At 34.9% G+C, this 11,464-nt stretch overlaps 1 protein-coding gene and 1 pseudogene across 1 annotated transcript in view; one reads left to right on the top strand and one right to left on the bottom strand.

Moving 5' to 3' along the window:
• LOC108765765 (lachesin) overlaps positions 1-6,748 on the bottom strand; it is an 86,305-nt gene extending 79,557 nt beyond the window's left edge. The window contains exons 1-2 of the mRNA XM_018514609.1: positions 6,628-6,748; positions 4,554-4,715 (exon numbers count right to left, since the gene is read on the bottom strand). Coding sequence (XP_018370111.1) covers positions 4,554-4,715; positions 6,628-6,748 — 283 coding nt within the window. The remainder of the gene's footprint in view (positions 1-4,553; positions 4,716-6,627) is intronic.
• Positions 6,749-6,855: 107 nt separating this feature from the next.
• LOC108765766 (histone-lysine N-methyltransferase SETMAR-like) lies at positions 6,856-7,522 on the top strand (annotated as a pseudogene).
• Positions 7,523-11,464: the final 3,942 nt, after the last annotated feature.

The raw sequence follows: 11,464 nt of genomic DNA on the forward strand, positions 1-11,464 counted from the left end.
ACACCCACTCCCTCGAAGGCGAATACCTAGACACCCACTTCATCAATATAATAAACGCAAGAAACCTTGTATAAGTAGATTTGTGTGTACAAAAAATAAATAAAATGTTACAAATTTCACAATTTTAATGCCAAATTTGAATTCAGTGACCTCAAAAATCCCTGTATACACATATCCAAGCAAACTCACTCATTTTTCGATTTTTGGCCAGGTTTTTAAGCGTTTCGTACCACTGTGCGGCGGCTCGGCCGTGCGGTGGTGGGGGTCGGAATCGGCCCGAAATGTACAAATCCTTGCGACCACTGGATTATAACATCAAATCTGCTAATCTGATGGTGATTTTTTCTTTGATATGTAGGAATTGATATTTTAAATTTGTTTTACTGATGATGGTTCCAAAGCGAACTGAAACGTACTATTTTTGGAATAAAGAATCTATTTTTAAATCGAAGAATTAAAATTGCGTATTAATTACTACGTTGACTCTCATTCGCCCTGGTTTTGGAGTTTTTTGTTGTTGATATCTACATAAATTTTCGTATATATAACAATTACGTTTTAATTAGACGTCTAAGTCCAATTTTAAGAACTCCACGCTGTTTCTTCGTGCAAACTACTAGTCTGTAGACTACTATTTCGTAAGTACAGAAATGAGTACAGATTGCACAAGTTTTATATGAAGAAAATGTTATCTCGACATGATAGCTTTGAAGCGCCATATTGGACTAAGAAGTGGTAAAGAAGATCTCAATTTCAAAATTTTTTGTCGTTCTCAGCATAGATTTCACCTCACAGATACGTATTAATGCATATATTTTAATCCTAGAAAAGGATGTTCGAATCATTAAGAGAGGAAAAAAGTAATTGTTACAAAAATTATATGGTTTAGTCGGTAATACAAACGATTTTAGGATTCTCTTAAAAACCGTCAATCCTAGGTAAATTTTCCATGTCCATACAAAAAGGATCCGGAGGAAATTGAAGAACTCTGACATTATCGACAATTGATTTAAATTTGTGATTATCAATATAAATTTTTGGATATAGAGGAAAGGCCCCTATTATGAGATACCGAATTCATTTTGGATAAATGCTAGAAGTCTCTGGGTAGAACTTAAAAAAATAATAGATCATTTTGAAGGGAATTTAATAAGCTTTAAGATAACGTTATATAAAATTTAATTCAAATTCCATTTTTTTTTCAAATTAGCGAAATGTAAAAAATGGGCAAATCACAAATTCAAAAAATTGTGCTAATAATATGAGATGCCCCGAGAAATCGATAGTAAAACGCAAGATATATCAATATTGCAACTAAAAAACTTTCTTTCATGTTTCTAAAATGCAAACAAACACAGCCAGGGTGCGTGAAAAATAAGCATGCGATCGATTATACCCAGAACTCGTCTTCAGGTAGTTGGAAACAAGCATCGCAGAAATAGACACTCGACGTTCATTCCGGTTGTCCTTTTTATTATAGTACAATAACATTTATTCTTTAGCAACGATTTTCACTATGACATAGGAGCATGGGTTATTCACTACATGAAGAATTTATTGCCAAATATTTATTTATTAAATAATAAACAAGATTTAAAGGCTCATTTCAATGAAATTTGAAGATATCAAAATTCTAAAATCTTTTTTTACAATGACTACAGGCATGATCTAATAATGAATTTTTTACTAAATAGTTTTCAATCCAAGAGCAATAAATTCATGGTGGAACTAATATATAGCGTTTATTATTTTAGCAGAAATGCCGCTATCTCATATTAGGCGCCTATCTCATAATAGGGGGCTTTCCTCTATTATTAAATTGACGATTTTTTATTTAAATAAAACATTTAATTACAAAAAGTAATGCCTATATGAGCCGACACTGGATGTTCATGTACAGGAAAACTTTATTCGGAGAATTACATTAATTGGTAAACGTTTCGACCCTCGCTTCGGATCCTCTTCAGTACAAAATATATTAAACGCTATGAATATTGTCTTAAGGCTAACATAAATTGCAGAATGTGTCCTTTGTTCTAATAATGTACATCAAATTGATCGATTTGCTATATAAAATAATTATATATATGTTATTATCATATTATTAATATATTGTAAAAGGAAGGATTACCTATATGACTTACATGTAACGCTGAACTTGACTAATTACATATTTCATCAACGTTAACTCCACTATCAAACTGACAATTTCACTATAAAAGAACATTTATTTTATATTTTTATTTTTATTTTAAATAATAACACTATTTAATATTATTAAACTATTTGATTTAATGAAAATTATCTACGAAAATCTTACATAGCAACCGAGTAACTTTGATGTTGTTAGCTTAAACGTTAGCCTGCGAATGTGACAATACGTTTAAAATCGCCAATCCAAGAGCAAAGTCACGTCTAAAGACAAACCAATAATATTGGTACAGTCACAGTTACAAGCTTATTAAATTGTATCGATACAGTAACACAAATTTGTTTTGTCACAAGATGACTTATTAGATTAAAAATTTTTATGCTAAACACAATAAAATACAAATAAATTTTAACTTAGTCCTATATAGTGTTAAGTTAATACATTTTTAAAGTCACTAAAGTCTGTGTCTATATTATTGTAAAGAGAAGATGGAAAATTAATTTATCTCTTTATAAGTTTTCAAGTGCTCGCATATTCTTACTTAACAATACATGGTCCAATATGTGAAATTAATTTTATCAGCGGTTTTTTAATCACAGTCAAATCAAGAATAAAAAATAACTAAATAGTGAGTAATAAATAAAAAATAAAAATTAAAAATTAAAAATTTTGAAGTAAAATAAATAGAAAATAAAGACTGAAAAATAAAAATAAAAATAAAAAATAAATAATCAATAATTATTAAATGATAAACATAAAAATATAAATAAAAAAAAATAATAAAAATAAACTTTAAAGTTTAGATTTAAAATAAGAACCCATAATTATAAACTTTCAATAAATGTAAAAGTTAAAAAAGAAGTTCTATTCTTAAATAAATCCACATATTACGGTTCAAGAGTTGACATATCATTATGCAAATTCAAACCCTGTTTCTGTCTTCTAATGTGTATCACTTCAGAGAGAGAGATATTAGTCTTTTGTTTAAAATTTTCTCCTCATCAAGTATTCTAACATTTTCCCAATCGAATTCATGAGATGTCTCAAGTCTATGGTCAGTAATCACCGAGGACTGTGTCATGCTCCTGTTAATATGACTGCTATGCTCCGATATACGCGTCTTCAAACACCTCTTAGTCTGTCCTACGTAGAATGCATCACAGTTTTTACATTCAAGTTTGTAGACAACATTAGAGTGAGAAAACTTTGGAAGAGGGTCTTTTTGAACCTTAATGAATTGTTTTAATTTGTTGATGCTTTTGTAACCCTTATTAACTCCTGGTACTTTAGCAACAAAATTTTTTATTTTATCAGATATCTCCGGTATAAAAGATCGTGAAAAATCTCTGAATCTCATTTTTATTGTCATCCATTGTTCTTTGAATATGTTCTTGGTTGTTTAATTGCTGGAACTTGTTATGTAATCCCTTTTTAATCGGTGTGAAGATTAATTTTAACGAATAAAGTTTTTCTGCACATGAACTTCCAGTGTCGGCTCATATAGGCATTACTTTTTGATATTATTGATTTATTCCTTTGAGCCTAGTATTACTGTTTTTTAATTAAATGTTTTATCTAGATAAGTATGCGTACTTATAACACTATAACATCATAATATATACTTATAATACTATAATACTATAATACCTTGTATATTGCTGCAAAATTTCTTTCTCTACAGTTATTATCTCTGTTGATGATCAAATCCGGACGATAACATAGAAATCTTAATTTTAATTAAAAATCGAGTTTTGTTGAGTTTTAAATATGTGTGCATATCTACAAAACCAATAAATCATAAAGTTAATGCTATGTTATCAGTTTATTACTCATAATCACTTAGATTTCAACAGAAACGCGAACTCCCATAAGAATGTCGGTCATTAATAGTATCTCGTCGGTGTAAGTAGAGTCATCGCATGATGCCATATGGTGTCATATCGACGGTTTAGAGGTTAATAGCACGTTGTAATTCTGCTAATATATTCACGCATGTAATAAGATGACATTGAGAAGACTTTTGTTGTCTCTTTTCAGTGAGAAAAATGTGTTTAATTATACCATCAAGAAGTACAAACTATACCATTCAGAATTCTATGACTGTATTTCTGATTATCTTAATTAGAATGTTTAATAGATTTAACTATAAGTATCTGATTTATACCTTTCTCTGGTTGAATCTACTAGATTTTCAATTTATACCAATGCATTTTTCTCGTATCTTTTTTTAAGAAAAAGAAATTACTGTGCAGTGTGCACTGATAGTATTTCTTGTGAATCACGAGATATTCGCGATAAAAATTGAAATTTTGAGGTATCTTGTATTTTACTTGGTAACAGTTGACATGTTACAGACGAATAGAAGAAGGATAAAGATTTCAAGTTTTAAACAATGTCTTACCTGCCGTGGAAGCCCTTATGACAATGGATTCTCCATCCTCTCTCCGCCAGGACACTCTCGGAGGTGGATGTCCTGTTGCACGACAGCTCAAAGTCGCGTTGTCACCCTCTGCCACTGCCAAATCGGCGCTAGTGTCACCCCCATAAACGATATCGGGCGGCACTACGGGATAAACCGTTCATATCAGTAAGTTTGTAACCTGTCCTTCCTCTCTATCGCACGAATACTTTATAAAAATTACTATGTAAAACCGGCACTTTATTGGAACGTCTTTGAAATAACGAGCATTCTCGAGGCGCATTTGTATGGTAAAGTCAGGATAGAAAGCATGGGGAGAGAATAGGTAGTCGGCTCAAATAGAATGTTTGAGACGGGAGAGATGGAAAAGTAATTTTATCAGAAAAGTCTTTTGTTGTTATCCTGTGGCGTATGCCGTTTTTTGTTTTTTCGCTTGTCCGTTCAGGCAAATTCAAAGGTTATGCATATGTAAAGTTCCTTGTTTCGTTCCTTGCATATCAATTTGCGCGTTTCTTAAATAGATATATAAGTAGGTAATGTTAATATTATGCATTACTTTTTCGCGGAATTTGCAATATCGTTTTTGATGTTTAGGAAGTCTAATTAAAATTGATACCTTCTGAGAAAAAGTATACAAAGACGACAAGAAATAAAAAGAAATACAATTTGTTAATAAAATAATTATTATTTAAAATTAATATTAAAAAAATTTTTTAATTACACAAGAAGTATGTGTATACCTATCAAATTCTTAATTACTACATACTAAATTCTCAATTATATTCTGTAATGTGTGTTATTATATTAGTTCAGTACACTGTAGGAAAAGACTGTTTGGATATACAGGGTGCGTTAGCTAAATCCGGATAAAACAAACAGTTTATTAAACTGCCATTTTATATTCAGAAAAAACTTGAAAATATACAAAAATTTTTGTACATCCATTGAGATCTATTGCTACATCCTCTCTGAGATCTATTGCTCAATGTAGCCTCTATTTGCTGCGATCACTGCCTCGATCCTTTGCCTAAAGCGCGAGCACGCTCTTTTTTACTGCTCCTTGTTTAAATTCATGAATTTTGCCCCAATAGCAGTTTGATGGCTACGTTGGGGTACCTGGACTTGTTAGACACTCTTTCAATAACGCCTCAAACGAAATAATCTAGGAGATTTAAATCTGGACTATTGGGAGGTCAGAATTCCTTGGACCAAAACGCGTACACGTTGTCGGAAATCCAATTTTGCACTAAATGACTTGTGCAAGCTGGTGAGCCATTTTGTTGAAAAATGTACGGCCTTCCGGAGGCCGTAGTTTCCATTCATGGCTTCACTACAGTCCTCAGAATCCGGAGGTAAATTTCCACGGGAAGGAAGTTTGTGATGGTTTCTCCGTTTTTTTTAAAATAAGTCGGCGCGATGTCACCCTCATTGGAGACAGCACTTAGGACGTAAACATTCGCCGGAAACTTCATCTTGGTTATTACGGGGATATCCTGGGGATCATGAGCGAGCCAACAGTCGTTCCTTCGGTCCACTTTTGCATCAACAGTAAAAATCTTATCGGAAAAAATCTGAGGCGACCCGCGGTTTCGTGCTTTAACAAACAATGAAGCAAATTGCAACGGACAACTCTCTTGGCTTTGGCATTCTCAGACAACATTTGTCATATTTTGAGCACATAAAATGTGTATCTCAAATCCTCTTCAGTGATTCGACGCATGGTGGCCTTACTTACCCCCAGTATGGTGGACAATTTCCAAAGCGACACCCCTGGGTCTTCCGAAATGAACTCTTTAGCTTTGGATGACAGCCGATGTCCTTGCAGTCTTCTCTTTCGAATGACTCTGCCTCACCGGATTAGCAGAACCTTCTTCGGATTTCTTCGCGTTTGCATACTTTTGGGCGATGTCGTAAACGGTCGCGAGTATTTGAAGAACCGAATCATTTTGATTGGCGCACGTCCGTCGCAAAGCGCTTCAATTATCGCCACTCTTCAGTTGTACTCCGCACTTGATCTCACTAACTCAGAAATTTTGAGATTATACATGTTTCATACAAACATCCGACTTAACCAAGCGCCAACAATCATCTACTGCTAAAGTCGCATACGAGGGCAAATCAATAAGTACTCGTGTTTCAAGACAGACGGCGTTGCTGACGCAAGTTGGCATTACCATCGTGTACTACCTTTCAAACGACGCCATACAAAATTTCAGAGTAATTCATGCAATAGTCTTGATTTGACAGCAATTCGTAGTGAGTGTGTTTGATGTTTTCCGATACAATGGAGGAAGAGCAATATCGATCCGTGATTCGTTTCTTATTTTTGGATGGAAAAACGTGCGAAGAAATAAAAACGAAGTTGGATGCCATATGGGAACTCTTCACCATCTATGACAACCGTCAGATATTGGTTTAACGAATTCAAACGTGGTCGTTCGTCTGTTTTTGATGAGGAGCGCCCAGGCCGCCCGGCAGACGTGGTTTCTGAGGAAATCGTTAAAAAAGTTCACGACATGATTCTCGCTGATCGCCGAACGAAAGTGCACGAAGTAGCAGAGGCCGTAGGCGTGTTGTACGGAACGGCATTCAATATTTTGCATGATAACTTGGGAATGAAAAAGCTGTCGGCCCGATGGGTGCCGCGATTGCTTACGGTGGACAACAAGCAGATGCGGTTATGAATTTCAAAGCAGTGTTTGGAACTGTTCAAGAGCAATCCGAACGAGTTTTTGCGTCGAGTCGTAACCGTTGATGAAACATGGATTCATTACTACACACCGGAGACCAAGCAACAGTCGAATGAGGAGGTCATCGCCGAAACAGAGGCCTATTTTGCAGAGTTCGACAAATCGTATTTTTCTGAGAAGTTAAAAAAATGGCAGAAGCGTTGGGAAAAGTGTATCCTCCTAAAAGGGGATTACGTTGAAAAATACAAAAAATTTTTTTGAAAAGCTTGCGCCTTCATTACTAACACGGGTACTTATTGATTTGCCCTCGTATAACGGAAAATTCAAATGTAATTTTGTCCGGGTTTAGCTGACGCATTCTGTATATGACAAATATCGATATCAAGCGACGCGGTATCACTTGACCGATTGACGCATGAATGTCGTTGCGTATATGTTCATCTCGCTGTCAAATTCACAATGCTATATTACTAGTTTTATCCGGAGTTTTGAAACTTTCGATAAAAATTACTTAAAAACTAAAAACGCAATTAAAAATTTAGTCGCACTTTTATTATATAATGGCAACGTGATCTTTCTATTGCAATTAACTTGAATAAAACTGATACAGTCAATCCCGAGATATCGAGATCTTAAAAGGCATCATTTCAGATTTTCAGATTTTTTTCAGACACACGGATAAATCCATACATGTGTTTCTGTCAGTTAAGCTCTCACACAATGCCCTAATATAATTATATTATATTAAATTAGCAAAAAACGAAAATGAACATTAATGAGCATACACTGACAATATTCGTTTATGTGCATGGGACAGAGATAAATAGATAGATAAAAGCGTTTATTATTGTTCTAGGGCAAGCCCTCTAAAAACATTTAGCAGATGAGTAAAATTACAAGATGAGAAGCGAATTAAAATGTCGAGAGAGAGAGAGAGGGGGGGAGGGGAGGGAGGGAGAGAGAAAGAGAGAGAGAGGGGGGGATAATATAATAAGATAAAGTGGAAATAAAATAATAAGATAAATAAATTTTTAGTGCCAAATTGAAAGTAAAAGTCACAACCACCAACTTTGATCTTAACAAATGTTACTCAAAGTATGACCCTTCAAGAGGTTTCAGCCTCTGTCGGTCAGATATCTTAGGTAATACTCTCTAATAATAACCCCATACTGCACAGAAACTTGCTTGCAGATTGCGCTGCCATATCGCTGCAACATTGTAGGTATTAGGAATTGTAATATATGTATAATTCATAGAATTGGAAAGAATACGGGCTTTAGGAGTCAGGCGCAGAAGACGTCGCGCAAATAATACACTTATGAAGCTTGAAATTTCTTTATTTAACAAACGCGCTTACATGTTTTGGCTCATTTTTTAGCCTTCCTCAGAGCAAAAACAAACTAACAAATATAAAGTAAAAGTTATCCTGTTATGGTGAGCTCTCCTACATCGAGAAATTAAATGCCAGAATTAAACAAAAAGAAACAAAAGGAAAATGAAAAAGAAGGGAATATTGAAAATGTCGAATTAAAGAATATAGAAACTAATTTATCAAAAAACTTTAATAATATTATTAATTATCCCGAAAATAGGGACGCTTACCACGATTACAAAGTACAGTATCGCAAACATTATCATGAATAATTCAAGAACAGGTTCCTGATATGTTGGCCAGTCAATATCAGACACAGTGAGTCACTTTCAGGAGACGTGGTAGTGACTCCGGCCATTAAAAAAAAAGAGATACTACAAGTCTCTTATCCCGAGCCACCAAAGTCCATGTTTGAAGGTTGCATAATTACTAAAATATAAAAAATTTTTAATTGCATGTAATATATCCTGAAAGACCGCATCGCCACGAGTAATTTGAGCTAAAAAAATTTTTATCGGTCAAGCAGTTCTGGACATACGAGTGGTCGAAAAGTGATGATTTTTGTGAAAAATTCAGTAACGTCTTCTGCTCCTTCTTTATCCGCAGTCACGTGCACCTCTCTTGTCTCTCACCCTTCACTCACCTCCACCAACTTTGACCCACTCCACCACCTTCCCTCCCCCCACCCTCACCTTCCCCCCACCAACGCTCAATTTTTTTTGCCCTATCTCACTTTTTCGTCTTCTCTCACCCCATTTTGTCATCTCTCACCCTCGCTTGCTGAAAGGGTCCGATGGTCACTCAGGTATGTGACCTTGTTTAACGTCTTCTTCTCCTTCTTCTCTGTCCGCAGTCACATGCACCTCTCTTGTCTCTCGCCTTTCACTCATATCTCCACCAACTTTGACTCACTCCACCCCCTCCTCTCGCCCCTCCTTCCACCCATCCCCCTCACCGTTCTATTTTTTTGCCCTATCTCGCTCTTTCGTCCTTTCTCACCCCATTTTGTCATCTCTCACCCTCAATCGTCTCATCCAGGGTCGTGACCTTGACATTGTGAGTCAGGGTCGTATTAATTTTTTGGATAACTTTGTAACGCATGATGGGTGACTGCTACAACCTTTCGAAGGTTGTTCGGCGTGATGACCTTCGTAAAATGTGGAAGGGTCAAGGTCATCGGAAATGAATTGTCGATTTTAATTTTAATATCTTCTTAATGGGCAACGATCGTCTGCTGAAAGTGTCCGATGGTGATTCAGGATCGTGACCATGACATTATATGTTAAGGTCAACATTGTCGGAGTTAAATTCCCTACTGCTGCATCCTTCCGAAGGTTATTCAGTGTGATTTCCTTCATAATGTATGGGAGGGTCAAGATCATCGGAGGAGAATTTTAATTTTTATAACATCTTAAGGGGGGTTTCACACTTGCCGGCTGTAAAATTAGCTCAACTTCATGATTTTTTTAAAGAAAATTTATTATATACAGAACAATATAGCGTTTTGCATGAAATTATGTAATGTCTAAACAGTAAAAGAAATATTTTTTAATTAAACGAATATGCATTTTAATGTCTCCAAATGACGATCGAATTAGGGGTCATCTGCAAAACTCGTCTCCATGACGGAAGTAATATTGACTCTGCAAATCATCTGAAATTAAATTCTTTTTATTTTTATGAATTATATGAGTGTCGTTATAGCAGGAACTAAAATAATGTCAATTGTCTGAAATTTGTCAAAATGGTGGCATTGAAAAAAAAATTAATTTTTTGTCCTAAAAAATTGTTACTTTTTTGTGAATAACAAATCGAATATTTGATGTAAACTCACGATTATAGTTCTTGCCATGCGTAAAAGTATTAGGAAAAAACAATTAAGCCAATATCTTAATCCATTTTTGGGTTATTCAATAGTTCCATCAGGTCGACAAATGTGGTTTTGAGAAAAACGCGTTTAAAGTTTTGGTTCGACTTTTTCCACATATAACTATTTAGTTTTTTAGTGCACTTACGATTCTGCAATGCCAGGGCCATATAATAATCCTTCCACGTTTTCATATAACTGTTTTTCCATCAATCTCTCCAATCGAGCTGTTCTGGCTTCTCTTGATGATTCTGACGTGATGATTTGCGTTGGTAAGCGCTTAAAGCCCCGTGCGCCATTACGTATTTGAGCTCATAGTTGCGTTAATATTGCGAATTAAGAAAAAACCTTGTACAGGGATATTTTACACATATGCAGGAATCAAAATAAATAAAAAAAAATTTCGATTTTTTTGAAGCCTGCAAAGGTGAATCCCCCCCTTAATAAGCAACGAGCAACTAACGAAACCCTTCGATGGTCACTACTCATTAACTTGACAATATATGTCACGGTCAGCGTCATCAGTGTTGAATTCCCTATTTCATCTTTATTAACTTTTAATGTGAGATGGATGACTGCTAAACCTTCCGAAGGTTGCAGGAAATGTGGTGGGAAAACAAGTACATATACCGCAGGTTTACGTTAAGTAATAATTCCATATTGAATAGAGGAATCAAATGTCAACTGAAAATAGATCGTCAGTGTCACATGTTATGTTATGGTAATATGGAGAAGAACATTTTACCTTCCGAAGAATGGTTGACGAAAAACGATAATAGATAGTTTCTATGCGCTACTCGAAAGAAATTCTGATTATGCACCTCGACCTGTACAGTTGACAATACTACATGGGCTGAAAATCCCCAGATTTTTAATGAAAACAAGCGTTTTTTGGGCAAAGTTATATTTATTCCTCAACATAGTTGCCTTCGAGGGCGATACACTTGGTATAGCGATTTTCCAA

The sequence above is a fragment of the Trachymyrmex cornetzi genome, unplaced genomic scaffold (genome assembly GCF_001594075.2).
Source record: "Trachymyrmex cornetzi isolate Tcor2-1 unplaced genomic scaffold, Tcor1.1 scaffold526, whole genome shotgun sequence".
Classification (NCBI taxonomy): domain Eukaryota; kingdom Metazoa; phylum Arthropoda; class Insecta; order Hymenoptera; family Formicidae; genus Trachymyrmex; species Trachymyrmex cornetzi.